Source organism: Callithrix jacchus, chromosome 7 (assembly GCF_049354715.1).
Source record: "Callithrix jacchus isolate 240 chromosome 7, calJac240_pri, whole genome shotgun sequence".
Taxonomy (NCBI): domain Eukaryota; kingdom Metazoa; phylum Chordata; class Mammalia; order Primates; family Cebidae; genus Callithrix; species Callithrix jacchus.
Window position 1 is genome coordinate 91,169,527 of NC_133508.1, and position 20,108 is coordinate 91,189,634.

Below are 20,108 nucleotides of genomic sequence, written 5' to 3' on the forward strand. Positions count from 1 at the left end.
TCCAGGTGCATTTAGCATGTAAGACAGTGGGCAAGGCACACGGCCTCCCCAATGTGACAGGCATCACCCAATCCACTGAGGGACTGAGTGGAACAAAGGCTGGGGAAGAACTCACTTCCCTTTTCCCCGCGTCACTACTGGAGCTGGACATCTCATTTTCCCATGCCCTCAGACTGCCATTTCCACATCCACCCCTCTGGTTCTCAGGCCTGGGGAGGGAGTTGTAAATGTGCCAGATGGACAGACACCAGTCAGAGCAACACAGGCCTCAGGAGGGGTCTAGGGCCTCCAGGCCTCTGGTCATGCCCAGGAAACAGCAAGGGAGATAGGGACGTTTATTTGTATTTATTATTTTTTTGAGACAGTTTTGCTCATCACCCAGGCTGGAGTGCAATGGCATGATCTCTGCTCACTGCAACCTCTGCCCCCTGAATTCAAGCAATTCTGCCTCAGCCTCCTGAGTAGCTGGGATTACAGGTGCACACTGCCATGCCTGGCTAATTTTTGTATTTTTAGCAGAGACAGGTTTTTTTTAGACATTCTTACTCTGTCGCCAGGCTGGAGTGCAGTAAAGATGGGGTTTCACCATGCTGACCAGGATGGTCTTGATCTCTTGACCTCATGATCCACCTGCCTTGGCCTCCCAAAGTGCTGGGATTACAGGCGTGAGCCGCCACATCTGGCCGGGTTTCACCATGTTGGCCAGGCTGGTCTCAAACTCCTAACCTCAGGGGATCCACCTGTCTTGGCCTCCCAAGTGGTGGGATTACAGGCATGAGCCACTGTGCCTGGCCGGGTTTTACCATGTTGGCCCAGCTCATCTCAAACTCCTAAACTCAGGGCATCCACCCGACTCAGCCTCCCAAGTGCTGGGATTACAGGCATGAGCCGCCACACGGGGCCAAGACGGGGATCTTCCCCCCCGACCCCCACACCCTACCTCTGAGATGGGGATCTTTACATGTGTATTTCTTCCATGGCCTGGGAGAGAGAGAACCTCACTGTGGGCAGATCATTGATCTCTTTGGGGATACCCTGGTGTCACAGCCAGTCCCACAGAGTCCTCCAGCCTTGTCTGAATCTTCCATCGTGGTCTTTCTCTGCCTACACAGTAGGGCATTTCCCTTGGCCCAGGTCTAGTCTTCCATGCCAGGAGCTCATTGCCAGGAACTGAAGAGTTTCCCAAAGGCTGACTCTGGGGCCAAGAGAAGACCATGTCCCCAATAGCCTGGAGGTGCTGATGGAACACACTCATCTATCTCACCCCGTGACTGCCATGGGCTCCATTTCGTCTCCCCTTCCAATTCATAGGCTGAAGTCCTGACTTCTAGTTATCTCGGGAGGTGACTGTGTTTGGAGGCAGGTTCTTTACAGAGGTGATTAAGTTAAACGACCTCATGGTCAATGGGGTGAACCCTAATCCCACTCTCTAACTGGTGTCTTTATCAGAAGAAATGTGAAAACAGACTGTTAAATCAAGTTTAGCCTAAAACTACCTCCTTAAGTATTTTAAGTTCAGCCTAAAGGTTTCTCTATACGTTGTAAACTATAACCTAAATGGAATTGTAAACAGACTCTAGCCTACTTTTGTGCCAAGCACCGAGATTTTTTTGTTATTTTTTAATTTTTTTTTTTTTTAAAGATGGGGTTTCACCATGTTGGTCAGGCTGGTCTTGAACTCCCTACCTCAGGTGATCCGCCCACCTTGGCCTCCAAAGTGCTTGGATTACAGGCGTGAGCCACCACGCCCAGCCACCAATCATTGAGTTTTGGCCAGTTAAACGTGGCCCACTGTTCAAACTGTGTTGAAATGAGGCAAAAGCTGAGTCGCAGCCACTCTGGCCGTTTCTGCCCCTCACTTGTTTTCTGTGGGTCACTTTTCTTTTTCTGTCCCTAAAGCTTCTTTCACCACATGCCTGCGCTGGCGTCGCTGAGTCTACTCTGGCTCTGGAGGCTGCCAATTTACGAGTTGTTCTTTGGTCAATTAAAAGAAAAATGTCAGTCAAATTACATTTAAAAGAGTTGAACAAGACACGCAGAGCTGTTTTTCCTCCCACACAACAGACACACAACCTGACAGGAAAACTCACAGAGAAACACAGAAAGGCACATGTGACACTCGAAGACAGATCCACACAAAAACCATGCAGCAAAGCCTTTTGCCACACGTGCACACACACATGCACACAGGTACCCATCCCTTTAAACCACAGGCTTGGTGTGCTTGCCCAGATACACCTGTGTCAGAGACCCAGGGCCTGCAGCCCCCAACACACATCAGCCACCCCACACTAACCCAAGGCGTCACCAGCCAGCCAGGACAACTTGGGAGGCCAAGTGGAGGTGGACAGTAGCCACAGAGCAAAGGCCTTAGGTGGATACCATCCTACGTGAAGAGCCATGGGGCCCACTGTGTCCACACACACACAGGGGACACACATCGCCCAGCGCCCCTGTTCCTACACACCCATCCCTGGGGCTCTAGGAGATAAGACCCCTCCTTCCAGACCAGGCCCTCCCTGAAAACCCAGAGATGGCCCAGGAGTCCCCATGCCTGAGTGACCCATTGCTTAGATCCATGAAAAAGAAAAGGAACTTTGTATCTGAGGAATGTGAACTCCCTTTAGTTATCAGGCCCAGAGAGGCACTGGAATGAGACAGCAGTTACATCTCATTCGCACTTGAGCTAAGACCTCATGAAGCCACTTGCTCTGTGGGTTCCACGCTGACGCCAGTCGACATAAAGAGCCACATGCTGGACCCCGTAACTCTTACCCTGTCATTCAATACTGTCTAGCCCATCACCAAGGTTCTCTCTGGAAAGCAGTCAGAATTCCTGCTGACATCGTCAGCCCACTCCCTGTCCCCTTCAGTCTTGAAACACTTCCTGGTAATAAGGGTGAATGGAGCACTCCCAGGACACCTTGGCGTCCTGGGCAGCTCTCTCAGCCTTGACCCAGACAACCTCTCTATATGGATTGTGGTTCCGTTTCTTTCTTTAGGTTGACATCCGCATTAGGGGGGCGGGGTTGCTGGGCTTAGGGGGCTGGTTCATGTTGGACGTTGCACTGAGGGTGGGAGAAGGGACTTTCCTACATCAGCAGCGGACAAGGCAGAGGAGCAGGTGTCCAAACTCAGGCCCAGCCCGCTTCTGCTGTGGCTCATGGCGTCCACCCCACCTGGCAGACCCAGGAGGAGCTGGCGACAGGGTGCCCAGCTGGCCACAGCACATATCATTATCACGTGGGGCTGCCCTGTATAGGTCCCAGTCCTCACAGACGCCTTGCATGGACTGGGGGACTGACGTCAGGGACACTGGTGAAAATCTTCAGGCAGGCATCTTCACCCAGCTGCTTATCCCACGAACAACCTCTGGGGGAGGGGACAGTGACCAGGCACAGCCCCAGTTGGCTCTTTGCCACTCGCTGCAGGCTCAGCTCCCACAAGCTCAAGTCCCACCTCCAGCTCCTGCCTAGAGGAGCTGGGTGGCCTAGAGGGCAGGGTGCCTGGCACATGACCAGCTCTGGGTTGTGGCCCACCCTCCACAGCAGTGGCCTGGCTGCTTGTTGTCACTTTATTCACTTCTGGTTTCTGGCTGGAAGGGATCACAAAGACAAAGGTTGTAGGGGAGCCAATCCTGCCTGGGACTGAGGAAACAGATCCTGGGGAAACCAGAGACCACGGGGGCACTTCAGGGGGACCCCAGTTAGCTCAACGCACCCTCCTCCCCATAGCCAATCACTAACCAACGTTCTCTCTGGAAACCAGTCATGATTTCTGACCCGGTCAGAGCAGGGTCATCTCACAGAGCCCAGACACCCCACGGGCAGCTAAAGAGTGCCTGGTGAAATGCAAGTCTGATCGTGTCTGTGTCCCCAAGCACTTTCGTGTCCCCTGGTGCTCTCTGGACACGCCCCCAGCAGCCTCTGCAATGTGCACCCCCTGCCCTTCTCTCCCGCGCTGGCTGGCTTCCGCAGCCTGGCCACTGGTCCTCATGCCCATCCACCTGACCCGGCTCTGGTAGGGCCTTTGCTGGAGCCATTCCTCCACCCGAACCCCTCCTGTTAAAGCCTGTTCGGTGCCGGTTGCCGGTTCAGCCCTAGACACCAGAACCCCCACCAGCCCCGGCCCAGCAGCTGGTCCGAGTAGCCGGGAGAGCGCAGTCTGGGCTCAGAGTTCGGACTGGAGGCCTGGCAGCCCCGGGCGACCACGGCAGGCCCAGATGGGACTCCGGCTCCGACTGTCCCGGCCCAGAGGCTCTAGGGTGGTCCTGTCAGTCTCATCCCCGGGGGCGCCACTGCTCCCCCCGGACGGTGTCTTAGACCCAGGTCCTGTGGGCTCTGGCCTCCGACGCACCGGCGCGGAGCCCGGACCTCAGCCCGCAGGGACTCAGCAAGGACCTGTGGGATTCTCTGAAGTCCTGCGATATCCAGGCGACGGAGAGTCGCGTGTAAGGTCGCGCAGGGAGCCCACAGGTGAAAGCCCGGACAGAGGGCAACCCTCCTTAGAGCCTCCGCGGAGGGGCTGGCGGGGCTGGCGGGGCTGGCGGGGCTGGCGGGGCTGGCGGGGCTGGCGGGGCTGGCGGGGCTGGCGGGGCTGGCGGGGCTGGCGGGGCTGGCGGGGCTGGCGGGGCTGGCGGGGCTGGCGGGGCTGGCGGGGCTGGCGGGGCTGGCGGGGCTGGCGGGGCTGGCGGGGCTGGCGGGGCTGGCGGGCGGAACTGTCGTAAAAGGCGCGGGGCGTGCCGCGCTTGGGATGAAGCTGGGGGCGTGCGTCGCTGAAGTAGGCGGTTAGCGGGCGACCGGGTCATGGACCGCTACGCGGGCTTCTTGGAGGAGGTGGCGGACGATACGCGGCAGCAAGAGCGACACTACCAGCTGCTGTCCGCGCTGCAGAGCCTGGTGAAGGAGTTGCCCAAGTACGCGGGCGGGGCGGGCGGCGGCCTGCGAAGCCGGCCCCGAGCCCCGCAGGCGCTCACTGTGCACCTCCTGCCCGCAGCTCCTTCCAGCAGCTCCTGTCCTACACCAGGCTCAGCGACCTGGCCCTGGCGCTTCTCGACGGCACCGTGTTCAAAATCGTGCCGGGGGTACTGGAGATCCAGCACCTCATCGAAAAGAGCCTGTACAACCAGCGCCTACGTTTACAGAGCGAGCACCGAGGTGGGCGGGTGCGGCGGGACGAGGCGCCTCCTCCTCGGGGTCGGCAGGTCCCGGCCGCTCTTGGTATCTATGCAGAGCGGCTCCTTCCCTGGGGGTGTTCGGGAGAGGTCCCTTAGATTGACAGAATCAAGGGCGCGGAGACTGAGCGCCTTTTTGGTGACCGGTGGGTCCAAACAGTTTTGTTTTCAGTTGCGCAGGCCCTCTTCTTAGCAGAAACTGCCTGCTCGGGCTGTCCTGTGCCCCACCCCCTTCCAAGCAGGGTGACCCTAGGCCTCTGTGCTTGGTTGGCCTGGCCCTGACTGCATTGCCCCTTAGTAGATGAAGGTGTGTTGACAGCTGTGCAGCGCTCTTTGGGGTCAGTTCTCTCTCACGTCTCGTAGGGCCTCATACCAGTTGCACATCAAATTCCTAAGCATTGTCCCCTGTGACACCCTCCCAAACCCGAAGAATTTCCCACTTGAGCCGCATGCTTGGTGGGCTTAGGAGCCCTTTCCTGCAAATTACACAGGGCGGGTCCCCCTGCACTATCACATTTCCACCTTTGCTGTTATATTTTCCCCAAACTTCTTATTTTAAAAGTTCGAACATTTAGAAAAGCTGAAAAGATAGTGTAGTGCATACACTTGTGCTCTCCACCAGAAGTTCAATAGTTAACGTTTTGCCATAGTTCTTGATATCCCTAAATACACGTGACAGCGTAGCAGTTCACCAAGCGTCTTCAGCTTGCCTGGAGACCAGGATTTTTAACCCAGAAATGTTGATATTTGTGGCTGGGTAAGGCTTTATGGTCAGATGCTGTCTTGTGCATTGCAGGATGGCAGGGGTACCCTCCCTAGTCCTGAAAACCAAGAATGCCTCCAGACAACCTGGGGGTTAACCTTGGCCTTGGATTGGGAGCAAGTTCTCTAAAACAAGAGCAGTCTCCTACACACCCGCAGAGGGTAGCCCTCTGAGAAATTAACCGTCTGGGTGTCTCCAGATGTGTGCGCGGCCACATCTTGGTACCTAACTTGTCGCAGAATGTTGCTTTCTATGTAAGGATCCAGTCCAAGTTCATGCTGCAGTTGGTTGCTTGGGTCTCTCTGCTTCTGGAACAGTCCCCACATTTATTGTGGCATTGCCTGTCTGTAGAGTCCAGGGCATTTTACTTCTAGAATGCCCTGCTCTGGATCTGTCAGATTGCTTCTTCATGCATTTAACCTGCTTCTCCACTCTCTGGGTTTCCTGTAAACTGGACTGCTGGTAAAAGCCTGATTTAAGGCAGGTTTAATGTGGCAAAAACTCCTCCTGGCGGTGCCCTTCCAGACGGCAGGCATGTCCATCTGCTCCAGAATCGGTGTGTTTCTATCAAGAATGGATGTTGGATTTTGGCAGACCCATTTTTGGCAGCTCTTGAGATGATCACATGGTGAATCCTTTTGTTACTACGTGAATTACAGTCACTTGAATTCCATCCTGCTTGGTCATGCTGTACTATCCTTTTTATGTGACCAGATTTGATCTGCTAGAATCTTGTTAAGAATTTTTTTGTCTATATTCATGACAAACTTTGGTCTGTAGTTTTTATGGAATACTGTCTGGTTTAGGTGTCAGGGTTTTTGCCAGTCTTACATGAGGAGTTTGGAAGTGTTCTCTCCTCTTGAGTTCTCCAGAAGAATTTGTGCAGAATTGGTGTTACCCTAAATGTCTGGGTGATTGCGTTTTTCAAAATTTTCATTGAGCTGTAAAATGCATACAATTTACTAATCTGAAGTACATGGCCCATTATTTGTTAATGCTCAGACTGTGCCGTATGTGGCCAGTGGGGGCGCTCCAGGCTCCCTTAGGTGCTTCCCATCATTCCTTGAGCCCTTCCCTGCTTTCTGGTTCAGGACCGTGTTTGGCTCATCTTTTCTTGTTTTCTCTGTCTCAGTACTAGAATCGGTCATTTTTCCACAGAGTTCTGGTTCCTTCTAGCAGGATGAGGAGTTTCAGTAACTCTCTGGGTCCAGTGCCGTTTGTGCTTCAGAAGGCGTGGGCCAGGCCCTGGTTCCACCAGCAGCAGGCGTGTCTGCATTGACTTTCTGCTTCTCCTGCTGATTCAGCAGGGCTGACTGGTTGCTCCTCCTCCTTTGTGTTCCCTGGTCATGTTTGAGGTCATGTCTAAGCCCAGGCAGCCAGCGTGGCTCTCTTCTTGCCTTTTGGTTGCCTACCTAGTGGAATCTGGCAGTGGACCTGGCACTTGTAGCAGTCAGTAGAGTGAAGGAGATGACATTTTGCTGCTTCCCTGTGTTTAGGAGATGTCTCGAGGGGGGGTCTTGGTTGGAAACATATTTCTTTCTTTCTTTTTTTTCAAGATGGGGTTTCCCCATGTTGGTCAGGCTGGTCTTGAACTCTCGACCTCAGGTGATCCGCCCGCCTTGGCCTCCAAAGTGCTTGGATTACAGGCGTGAGCCACCACGCCCGGCTGGAAACATATTTCATGTGATAATGCCATCGTGGAGGTGTGAACAGAATGCCAAGAAACGAGATTGGGGAAGGCTGTAGGCACAGCAGGAGCTAGGCTACCTGCAGGGCAGCCTCAGGGGCCTCCTGAGAAGAGCTGCAGCAAGCATCAGGGCTCTTCCCAGGAACAGTGTTGGGTTTTGCGTGTTCTTGTGGCCAGGGACCTCTCCTCCCTGGGGAGCTGTAGCCATTTGGCACTTATTGGTCACTGGTGCTAGCTGCGGGGTGCTGCGTGTTCCCTTTCGCTATGGTGGTTTCGTTCTGTCCCGTGATCGCTTCCTCTGTACATTCCCTTCAGACTAGACAGTTTGCGCTCATCTGTGTTTATGTACAGTTCAGCAGGGACCGTGGAGCTTTGCTTGGTGGCCCAGGGTGAGCGCCTCAGAGCCACACAGACTCCTTGGCCTCATGGCATCCCAGGCTCATCCCAAACTTGCGCCTCCCAGGTCTGTGCCCACCCTTCTCCCTCAGGCGCTGTGGGGGGCTGGGAGCTGCAAATGGAGGAGGCAGCTGTTCACCCTGAAGGGCAGCACCAAGGGTGAAGGGGCCAACCGCACCCCTGGTATGCAGAGGCCCACACTCAGGCCCAGTCCAGATGTTCTTCACCAGTTCTTCAGTGCCCTGTCTGTTTACCTCTTGGATACTTTCCCATGCCTTTGCCTGAGGTGGTCTCCGGCACTTGACTACATGTCCCATGGACGAGGGGGCAGAGCACACACAGCACTGCTGGCCTGTGGCCATGTGAGGCCTGAAGCCCTCTGACTGCAGCCTGCCTCCCTCCCGCCTCCTCCAGCTGCCCTGCGTCTGGGGCTGCAGCTCTGGCCCCACCCAGCCTTCCCCACCCCACCGAGTGTCCGGCACCTTCTGGAGTCCCTGGGTGACAGTGGGCCTGGGAGGATGGAGGAGCTTGGCGTCCTCTGAAGTGCAGACACCCCTTTGGCTTGGCTGCTCTGCTAGGGTCAGGGCAGGTGCCCGTGGGTGAGGGCTGCTGCCAAGTCCCACCGCCTGCTGATGGGCTCTCATCCTTCCAGTGCTCAGGGAGGCACTGCGGCAGAAGCACCAGGAAGTCCAGCAGGCCTGCTGGCCCCACGACCTGCCTGTGCTCCAGGTGGCTCATCAGCAAGAACTAGAGGTACTGGGGGCACAGGCAGGGTGGCCACCCCGGCTCTACTGTGGGTACTACCTGGCTCTGCTGACTGGGCTGAGCTAAGGGGTGCAGGGGAGCTCAGGCATGGGTGGCTACCCTGGACCTGAATGGGCCACTGGAGGCCTAGTGAGTCCCACCAGGTCACTCCTCCCTGTGGGTGCCAGGTGTACTGGGGCTGGGTGGAGGGTGAAGTCTCACCAATGCTCCCCTGCATAGCAGCTCCTTGTGGGTTGGGGCCTCAGCAGAGCAGGTGGCCTCGGGGGGGTACAAGGGCAATGGTGATGGAGCCAGCCAGGAAGGGGCCCATCCTTCTCCTAGGGAGCACAGGGACAGCTGGAGACTGGCATTTAACCAAGAAGCCATGGGACAGTGGGTGCCGGCAGAGACACGTGTGCAGTCCCAAGGCAGCCCCAGACTGGGGCATTTGTGGAAGCCCCTTGGAGCTTCACTTCAGAGTTTGGCTGGCCGAGGAGAGGCCTGGGAGTGGTGAGGATGCATCGGTGGTGTCAGAGCTAGTGCTGCTGGGGACAGCAGCAGGCATTTGTGTTTGAGCCGCCCTCACCCTCCCTCACCCACGGCAGGCATGGAGCACCAGATCCGTGAGGAGCAGTGGGCAATGGACCGGAAGATCGTCCTAGAGCTGGACCGGAAGGTGGCTGACCAGCAGAGCACACTGGAGAAGGCGGGGGTGGCGGGCTTCTATGTGACCACCAACCCGCAGGTCAGTGCCTGGGCCTGCTCTGCCCTGGCCCGAGTACCCCTGAGCTCCGAAGACCCCATTCCATCTGGGGTTTCAGCGCTGGTCCCTGGGAATCCAAGCTAAGGGTATAGGGGGTGAAGTGGAAAGACTGAGGCTCTGGAAAGGGTTTTCGTGCTGTTCCCAGCACAGATGCCGGGCCCACTCCCTACAGGAGGGTGAGCCAGCCAGCTAGCCATGGGGCACTGCCCACCCTCCCCAGGCCCGCAGGGCCCTCTTGCTCTCCTCCCATATGCCATTCTGAGCGGCGCTGCTGGGGGCAGAGGCTCAGATTCCACCCCTTCCTGGCAGGCCATGACTGGCTTCACAGGGTGGTCGCCCCATGGGCTCACTGCCTGGCACCTCTAGGCTGGGATGAACAGGGCCTGGGTCGCTCTGATGCTAATGGGGCCCTTCTGTATCCCAAGAGTTGATGCTGCAGATGAACCTGCTGGAGCTCATCCGGAAGCTGCAGCAGAGGGGCTGCCAGGCAGGGAAGGCATCTCTGGGACTGGGAGGTTGCTGGCAGCCGCCTGCTGCCCAGTGTGACCAGGAAGGCAGCCCTGTCCCACCATAGCCACAGGCAGCAGGAGTCTGGGCAGAGTTCATCTTCTTGACCTTTGGCCACTACCTTTGCAGCTGCCTGCAGGGGTCCCCCTGCTGAGGAGAGGCCAGGTGGACCCTGGCTGCCTGTCCCCCACCTTCATCTGGGACTTTCTGCCAAATGCTAGGATGGTCTCATAAAGGGGAGGTGGGCTCAGCCTGCCACTGTCTGCCTCAGGGCCAGGCAGAGTGGGCATGGGGGTTCTCACACCTTTTCACTGCGGGGCACATTGTGACCTGCACTGAGGCCCACCTGAGTGCTTGTTCTGGTCTCAGCCTCTCCCTTGGCAGCTGCAGCACCCATGCAGAAGAGGCTCCGAGACCCAAGCTCTGTGTGACCCAGAAAAATAAAGATGTCTCAGTGTGGCCTGCATGTGGCTTGTGTGACAGCTGTGGGTTCTGCCATACCAGGGCCCTGGTAGGGCCTCCACCTCTGCTGGGGGGGCTAAGACAAGACATCTTGCCAACCCTCCCTGTTTATTTGCCTGTCTTTTCCCCAGCCCTGTCTCACAGCCTTCACCCTTCCAGGAACAACCAGAAACACCAATCCATCACTCATGAGCTCCAGGCAATGCCTGGCTAATGTCGAGATGGCAGCGTGTCTCCTCTCCAGAACCTGCACATACTCCTTTCTGTCCAAGTCTTCTGGGACCAACCCCTATGCTGGACACTATTCTGATCTTGGCCCAAGCCTTCATCATCTGCCATCTTAAAGCTATTATGCTTCCAAGGACTTAACCGAACACTAGACAACAAGAATCACAGAATTTTCTTTTTTTTTTTGAGACGGAGTTTCGCTCTTGTAACCCAGGCTGGAATGCAATGGTGTGATCTCAGCTCACCGCAACCTCCGCCTCCTGGGTTCAAGCAGTTCTCCTGCCTCAGCCTCCTGAGTAGCTGGGACTACAGGCATGCACCACCATGCCCAGCTAATTTTTGTATTTTTAGTAGAGACGGGGTTTCACCATGTTGATCAGGATGGTCTCGATCTTTTGACCTTGTGATTCACCCTCCTCGGCTTCCCAAAGTGCTGGGATTACAGGCTTGAGCCACTGTGCCTAGCCACTTTTTTTTCTTTTATACATATATAAAAAGACGGGAATGTTAGGCCTCCAAGTCCAAGCCTGGCCATTGCAGCCTTGGTAACCTCACGTACACCTCTGGATGACCTCCAGGAGCCAGAAAGTCTGAAGTAGTCAGAGAATGCAGTGGCCTCTAGATCCTGAAAAAAAAAAAAAAAAAGGAAATGAATTCTCCCACAAATCCTCCAGGCAGAAGGAAAATACAGGAAGATGGGAAAGCCTGGGGAGAGTTAAAGAGCCAGCCATTGGCTTTTCCAATCATGGAGTGCTTGGGACATTTGGCTTCTTGACAGGTTTTGCAGAGTTGATTTGCAGATGTTTTTCTGGTTTGAGATTCTCCCTACTGCCTACTCTGTTAACACTGAGTTTTAATGTTAAACTTTGCTTTGCTCCTCTGGGGTCCTGTAATAGACAGAGGTAATACCAAGTCAAAATAAATAGAATGTCTTACTAGAAGGCCTTGCTCTGTTTCTAATCTCTCCACTGAAAGTCTTGCAGCTTTGGTTTGGGAGTGCCATGAAGATGTAGCTTTGGAATAAATTTGTCAGAGAATATTCTGGCAACAGTGCCATATTACTCCCGATGAGTAAAGAACAATGGCCCAGCTTTTCTGACCACCTTTAAAATGTATCTTTTGCTATATTTTTAATGAGTTGTCATAAACCCCAAGTTAGGAGTCTAATACATTAGGTGCGAGCCCTGGCCATACTTGTATTCTCTCAATTGGAGAAGAGAAATTACATCCTGGAATTCCTAGGTTGGCCTGACCAGGCCCACTTGAAGATCCTGGTGTTGTGGTTTTCCTTTGAGTTTCTGTAGTAGAGGTCCCCTCTTTCCCTGCTTTGGCTTCCTGCTCCCAGCAACTCCCCCTTGGCCTCAGCTCTCAAAGATGGTTGTTTGGGCCCAGAAGGTTCAGCCTGAAACTGGAATTGGAAAATTCTGCCACTTACTAACAAATCCCTTCCCCTCACTGGGTCTTGGTTTCCTCATCTATGAAAAAGAAGACAGGCCAGGCATGGTGGCTCATACCTATAATCCCAGCACTTGGGGAGGTCAAGGCAAGAGGGTCACTTGAGGCCAGGAGTTTGAGGCCAGTCTGGCCAACCTAGTGAGACCCTGTTTACATACACACACACACACACATTAGCCAGGTGGGGTGGCACACTTCTTTAGTCTCAGTTAGAAGGCTGAGGCGAGAGAATTGCTTGAGCCAGGAGTTTCTGAGGCTGCAGTGAGCTAAGAAGGTGCCACTGCACTCCACCCTGGGCAACGGAGGGACCCTGTCTCTTAAAAAATAAGTAGGCCGGATGTGGTGGCTCACGCCTGAAATTCCAGCACTTGAGGTTGAATCACTTGAGGTCAGGAGTTTGAGACGAGCCTGGCCAGCATGGTGAAACCCCGTCTCTACTAAAAATACAAAAATTAGCTGGGCATGGTGGCTGGCACCTGTCATCCTAGCTACTAGGGAGGCTGAGGCAGGAGAATCGCTTGAGCCTGGGAGGCGGAGTTTGCAGTGAGCTGAGATTGCACCACTGCACTCCAGCCTAGGTGACAGAGCAAGACTCAGTCTCAAAATATAAATAAATAAATAAATAAAATAGACAATAATAAATTTGCTTGATGAATTGTTAAAGGAATTAAATGATACGATGTAGTGAAAGTGTTAAATTATAAAGTGTAATCCAGATGTGATCTAATTCTAATGATTCCTTAGTGGAATCTTTGAATATTCTAGCTCTTCATTTTACAAATGGGGAAGCTGAGGCTCACAGAGAAGGTTACTCATTGTGATAGTTACTCTTACGTGTTGAGGTGGCTAGGATACAGTGCCCAGTTGTTTGGTCAAACACCGGTCTAGATGCTGCAGTGAACGTATTTTTCACATGAGCTTAACATTTAAGCCAGTGGACTTTGAGTAAAGCAGATTACTCTCCAAAATGTGGGAGTCATCTAGTCAGTTGAAGATCTTAAGAGAAAAACAGGTCCCCTGAAGAAAAAGGAATTCTACCTCCTGACTGCCTTTGAATTCAGGACTTCAGCATCAACTCTTGCTGGAATTTCCATCCTGTTGACCTGCCCTGCAGATTTCAGACTTGCTAGCCCTGGCAACTGCTTGGGTCAATTCCTTAAAATAAATCTCTCTCTCCCCATGTCTCTCCTATATATATATTTAGATATAGACTGTAGATAGTTTGCAGATCTAGGTGTGCAGACATAGATATTCTTTTGATTCTGTTTCTCTGAAGAACACTTACCGATAAATTCATCCTTTCCTTCATGAAGCAAATAATTATTAGGCACCTACTGTGGGCTCTGTTAGGCAAAGCAAATAAGACAGGCTCTGCCCTCTGGCAGGGAACAGACAAGTGACTTCCCACATGCAATTCAGTGTGACCAGTGCTATGTTGGGGGTGTGCTTTGGAAACCGTGGATCCACAGTGGAGGAATGTTAAAATGGGTAACTGAGAGGCGTGAGGCAGGAAATGCTTCCCAAGGGTTAGTGATTGCTGAGTGAGTTTTGAAGGATGAATGTGGATTAGCAAAGCCAAGAGAGGGGCAGGCATTTCAGGCCAGGAGTGTGGGAAGCAGGGGCAGCATCTCTGCACCCTTGGTTGGGAGTTCCAGGTGGCTGCAGCCGAGGGGTGTTGGAGAGAGCTGAGCAGTGAAGCAAGAGCAGTCAGCAGGGACCCATTTTAGAGAAGCCATTTATCTTAGAAGTCACAGGGAGCCCCAAGGACTCCGAGCTGGGGAGACAGGGATCTGTGTTTCAGAAGGGTGCCTCTGCTACCAGGCGGAAGCTGACCTGGAGGGGACTAGTGAGCCAGGTGAGGCCTGAGGTGAGTCAGAGGATGAAGGAGGGATGGCAGCAAGAGGTGAACATTCCCTCAACACATGTGGCCAACCTTCCGTTCCCAGCCAGGCCCTCTGCTCAGTGATGAAGCTCCGTAATAAACAACACAGACGCTGCTGCTACGGAGCTCGGTAGTAGAACAGCGGGGACTTGGCATTGATTATTGATCTGCTCATCTGAGGGTCAAGAGAGCTATGATCTGGGAGAGATTGGGAAGAAGCAAGGGGCAAGACTAAAATCAGCCAGGAAAAATAGACTTTGTGTTAAGAACCTGGAATTGTATGTAAAATATTGTACGTTTGGTTGTTTTTTTCCCCATTCTATAGAGAGGGAATACAGTCATCATCACATTCTCAAAGGGGAGAAAATATCCTCTCCAAGTTAGGAACCACTGACATAGAATGCTGTGAGCAGATGGCAGAGGGTGGAGCCCTAGGGAATGGCAATATTGAAAGGGGGTCAGGCAGGCCATGGTGGTTCACACTTGCAATCCCAGCACTTTGGGAGGCCGAGGTGGGGGGCTCATTTGAACCAGGAATTCGAGACCAGCTTGGGCGACATGGTGAAACTTCACCTCTACAAAAAACAAAAATTAGCTGGGTATGGTAGTGGGTGCCCATAGTCCCAGCTCCTCGGGAAGCTGAGGTGGGAGGATCACCCGAGGCTGCCGCGAGCCGTGATCGCGCCACTGCATTCCAGCCTGGGTGACAGAGTGACATCCCTGTCTTTAAAAAAAAAGGCAGAGGAAAAGGCAATGAGAAGAAATGATCAAAGAAAGAGGAAACAGGACGGTGCAGCTATGGAAGCCTAGGGAGGGGAGAGTACCAAGAAAGCAAGTACTCCTCAGCGCCACCTCTTGGTGCAGACAGGTAAAGGAGACAGGCAGACACCAGCGATTTGATTTGGAGTTGAGGAGGTAAGCAGAAACGAACCTTTCGAAGAAGCCATTTTACTATTGGGAAGCCCGTAGCAATCCACATGTTCCTATGCTGCGAGGAACAAGCCAGCAGAATGGGAATGGTCTCTGGCCACCAGGCTCCAGGCTGCATCAGTCCTTTGCCTTCGGGAAAGCAGTGGCCCCACAAGGAGCAAGAGGAAACCAAGCAATATGTGAATGAAGGCAGCCACATGCGGCTGTGCATGGAGGCTTGCTTAGGAGCTTGAAAACCTGGATCCCAGGAGGAGCAGCCAGAGAGCTTGGGGCTCGGCTCTACAGCTTGAGAGGCCTCCAGGGAGATGATCAGCTGTTTTCAGAGGAAGGGCTTCTTTAGGGCAGAGAAAACAGGTATGTTTTCTGGATCCAGGATTAATTAAAGCAAGACAGCGTTGATTCAGTAGTAGAGGGATTCTAAAGTCCCAGCAGCCAGGATGGGTAGTAAGGCCCCTGTCTTCAGAAGTGCGCAGGCAGAGGCTGGTGATTATTTGGCAGGGCTGATACACAGACCATCCAAACCTCAGGTAGGGGTTGGATTCCATGACCTTTAAGGTCCCTTCCAGACTTGGGAATATCTAACACTCATCAGATTTCTCTGGTCATCTTGAAGGGTTTTGTAAAATGGTCAAAAAGACTATTGTGATGCATCTTATTTTTTAAAAATTATGTGGCTGGGTACAGTGTTCATGCCTGTAATCCCAGCACTTTGGGAGGCCAAGGTAGGTGGATCACGAGGTCAAGAGATCGAGACCAATCTGGCCAACATGGTGAAACCCCATCTCTACTAAAAACACAAAAATTAGTCAGGTGTGGTGGTACCTGTGGTCCCAGTTACTCACGAGGCTGAGGCAGGAGAATTGATTGAACCCAGGAGGCAGAGGTTGCAATGAGCTGAGATCACACCACTGCCCTCCAGCCTGGTGACAGAGTGAGACTCTGTCTCAAAAAAAAAAAAGCTACATAAGGCTCATGAGATTAGGGGTAGAAAGGGATAGTGCAGCTTAACACAAGCGCACATCTAGCAAGTGTTATGCCTCTTAAGAAGGAAATCATTGACTAGGGTTTGGATCAGTGGTTCCCAAAGGTCACTTGAGGGCAGATAACCTCCACTCCTCTATTTTAACTCTAACAGCCCAGGTTGGGCCCAAATTGGGCCCAGGAATCTACGTTTTAAATAAGCAATAGCGCTCCGCCCCCACCAAGAATCTGATGTGCCAGATCCCAGGACTCCTCTTTTGAGAAACTGGGTGATGACAGAATGAGGATAGTAACAATCCTCCAAATAAGGTTCTCTATAAATGGCGACGTGCTTTGCAGTTGGGGAAGCAAGGCTCAGCTGTGTGGAACGTGTGCAGGGACAGGGTGGAGGCAAGTGTAAATCCCAGACTGACCTGAGGTCCAGGTCTTTCCCCTTGGCATTGAGCAGGCTAAATGGAGAATTTTGCAGACCTTGATCTCATTCACTTTCATCACTCCCACCTGGGCAGAACAGGCGGCTCCAATCACTGCCTCAGTCTCCTGGTCTATAAAATGAAATAATGGTGGTTGGACCTGTATTCTCCATGAATGAGGGAAAACAAATCTGCAAAGTATGGACCCTCAGGACTGAGTGGGGCTGGAAAATTCTGGAGAAAGCTGCTATGGACTAAATGTTTCTGTCCCCCTGAAATTCATGTCCAAACTGTAATCCCCAGCGTGATAGTATTTGGAAGTAGGGCCTTTGGGAGGTAATTAGGGAGATTAGATGATGAGGATGGAGCTTTTATGATGGAATTAATACCCTTATAAAGAGGAAGAGGCTGAGTGTGATAGCTCAAGCTTGTAATCCCAGCACTTTGGGAGGCTAAGGCGGGCGGATCACTTGAGGTCAGGTGTTCATGACCAGCCTGGCCAACATGGTGAAACCCCATCTCCCCTAAAAATACAAAAATTAGCCAGGTGTGGTGGCACACACTTGTAATCCCAGCCACTCTGGAGGTTGAGGCAGAAGAATCACTTGAACCCAAGAGGCAGAGGTGGCAGTGAACTAAGATCATGCCACTGCACTCCAGCCTGGGTGACAGAGTGTGATTCCATCTCTAAAAAACTAAATAAAAAGAGGAAGAGACACATGCTCTCTTGCTCTCTCTTCTTCCACCCACCTCCTCCTCCTTCTTCCCCCCTACTTCTCTCCCTCCCTCCCTAAATGCTTATACCAAGGAAAGGCCCTCTGAGGCCATAACCAGGAAGAGAGCGCTCACCAAGAACCTGACCATGTTGGCACCCTGAGCTCAGAATTCCAGCCCCCAGAACTATGAGAAATAAGTATTTGTTATTTAAGCCATCAAGTATATGGTGTTCTGTTATGGCAGCCTGAACTAAGACAAACGCATCCCTCTCTATTTGCTTAAAGAATTCAGAAAGTAGCCAAGAAGGAGTAACATGGGTCACACTTTGCCTCCTGCCTGGCAAAAAAACTGGGCCGAATGTATGAAGCAATCGTTTCAAAATGCTAGACAGCAGGCAACAAAGGACCGTGATCCCAGAGAGACAGGAAGCGAATGAGGTGAGCCCCGCTCCAGCAGACTGCTGGGGAGGTTTCCAGGCTGCAGCACAGCGAAGGGGAGCAGAGGCGAAGCCCAGCAGAATTCCTGAACTGAGGCAGCAGGAGCTCCCAGGACAGAATACTGGAGAGGAGACGCAGAGAGAGCTCCAGTGATAATGCAGAGGTAGAGCAAACTTCAGCAGAGCGCAACTCAGCCTCTGCCCGTGAGGAACCCACCCCAGGCCGGGGGAGGAACCACCCAGAAGGATGAGAGGAGTCTAACTTTGATGGTCACAAAAAACAGAATAGCTTCTGTTCCCACCAGTCAGACTGGAAAGCCTCGTTGTCCATGGGGTTTTGGATAGGGCGCTTGGGAGAGTCTTGCCTCAGTTGTGGGGAATAATTAATCCTGGGTAATAATTAGCCTAGACAAAACATGGCTCTGCTCCCACTCAATAAATCTTAAAAGCAAGACCTTAAGGAGCAAATTGTTCTTAGTAACTTAACTGCAGTCCCAAAACAGAACTCAAGAATATAGGAAATAAAAAATACCTAGCACCTGACGAATTAAAAACCTTAATGTCTCGGTCCAATAAAAAATTACTTGGCATGGTCTACAAATAAACCCTCACTTTTCAACCAACTGATTTTTGATAAGAGTGCCAAGAAAATTGAAAGGGAAAAGAACAGTCTTTTATTTTTTCTTGTTTCGATCTTCACCTAGGCTGGAGTGCGCAGTGCAGTGTAGTGGTGCATAGCTCAAGAGCTCTTCCTACCTCAGCTTCCTGAGTAGTCGGGACCATAAGCTTATGCCACCATGTCTGGCTCCTTTTTTTTTTTTTAATTTTGTGTAGAGACAGGGTCTCACTATGTTGTCTAGGCTGGTCTCAAACTCCTGGCCTTGTGATCCTGGCCTCCCAAAATGTTGGGAGTACAGGCGTGAGCCACTGTGCCTAGCCAAGAATAGTCTTTTCAACAAATGGTACCAGACAACAACTGGATATCCACATATAAAAGAATAAATATTATATCCAAAATTTAACTTGAAATGAATCATAGACTTGAATGTCAGTGTTAAAACTATAAAACTCTTAGAAGAAAATATAGCCATAAATCTTTATGAGCTTGGGTTAGACAAAGCCTTCTTAGATATGAGACCAAATACACAATTGATAGTTGGCTAGGCACAGTGGCTCACCCCTGTAATCCCAGCACTTTGGGAAGACAAGGAGGGCAGATTACTTGAGGCCAGGAGTTCAAGACCAGCCTGGCCAATATGGTGAAACTCCATCTTTAGTAAAAATGCAAAAAATTAGCCAGGCATGGCAGTGGGTACCTGTAATCCTAGCTACTCGGGAGGCTGAGGCAGGAGAATCGCTTGAACCCAGGAGGCAGAGCATGCAGAGAGCCAAGATGGTGCCATTGCACTCCAACTTGAGTAACAAGAGTGAAACTCCATCTCAAACAAACAAACCACAATTGACAAAAATAAAAAAAGAAAGAAATATTCAAATTTATTTTTCTAATTTATCTTTCTTTCTTTTGTCAATTAGAAAAATATATTTTCATTTATCTTTCTTTTTTTATTTGATAATTTATCAAAACTAAATTATCCTTTCATGGACATTATCAAGAAAGTGAAAAGACAAGCCCACTGAATTAGAGAAAACATTGTAAATCACATATCTAATAAAGGTCTAGTATCCAGAATGTATAAACTCTTGGCCAGGCACAGTGTGGCTCATGCCTGTAATCCCAGCACTTCGGCTCACACCTGTAACCGAGCACTTCGGGAGGCCAACATGGGCAGATCACCTAAGGTCAGGAGTTGGAGACCAGCCTGGCCAACAAAGTGAAATATCAACTCTACTAAAAATACAAAAATTAGCTGGGCCTGGTGGCACATGCCTGTAATCCCAGCTACTCGGGAGGATGAGGCAGGAGAATCACTTGAACCCGGGAGGTAGAGGTTGCAGTGAGCCGAGATTGCACCACTGCACTTCAGCCTGGGCAACAGTGAGACTCTCAAAACAAAAAAAAAGAAAAAAGAAAGAAAAGAAAAAGTGACCAATATGGAAGACAGGCAGAGAAGATCTAAAGATGTATCACAGATGTCTCAAAAAAACAAAACAACTCTTACAACTTAACTACAACATGACAAATAACAGACATTTATCTGAGTAGACATTTTTCTAAACAAGATAAACAAATGCCAATAAGCACAGGGAGATGCAAGTTAAAATCACAGAAAGATGACACTTACACCACAAGGATGTCTGTCACCCAAAAGAAAACAGCCAGTGTTAGTGAGGATGTGAAAAAATTGAAACCCTCATACTCTGCTGGTAAGAATGTCAGACAGTACAGTCACTGGAAGAGTCTGGCAGTTCCTCGGAAGGCTAAACATAGTTACCATATGACCCAGCACTCTTACTCCTTGAGAAATTAAAATGTAGATCCACATAAAACATGTGCACAAATGTTCATGGCAACATTATTCATAATAGCTCAAAAGTAAAAACAACCCAAGTGTCTATCAATTGATGAATGGGTAAAGAAAATGTGGTCTATTCCATACAGTGGAATATTAT

The 20,108-nt window shown here is 51.5% G+C and overlaps 1 protein-coding gene across 12 annotated transcripts; it reads left to right on the top strand.

Annotated features, from left to right (window-relative positions):
* Positions 1-3,957: 3,957 nt before the first annotated feature.
* Positions 3,958-11,664, top strand: LOC128928077 (protein DGCR6-like). Of its 12 annotated transcripts, none has more exons than XR_013520099.1 (5): positions 3,958-4,475; positions 4,996-5,156; positions 8,672-8,772; positions 9,369-9,508; positions 10,627-11,220. XR_013520099.1 is itself a non-coding variant. In XM_078331926.1 (5 exons), the coding sequence occupies exons 1-5, from the start codon at positions 4,806-4,808 to the stop codon at positions 10,837-10,839; spliced, it is 771 nt and encodes a 256-aa protein (XP_078188052.1). In that variant the 5' UTR covers positions 4,782-4,805; the 3' UTR covers positions 10,840-11,664. The 12 variants fall into 12 exon arrangements, 6 of the variants coding, with proteins under 6 accessions (XP_078188052.1, XP_078188056.1, XP_078188054.1 ...); XR_013520100.1 differs by lacking the exon at positions 3,958-4,475 and adding an exon at positions 4,782-4,915 and having other exon boundaries at positions 4,996-5,219; positions 10,627-11,664; XR_013520101.1 differs by lacking the exon at positions 3,958-4,475 and adding an exon at positions 4,782-4,915 and having other exon boundaries at positions 4,996-5,219; positions 10,655-11,664.
* Positions 11,665-20,108: the final 8,444 nt, after the last annotated feature.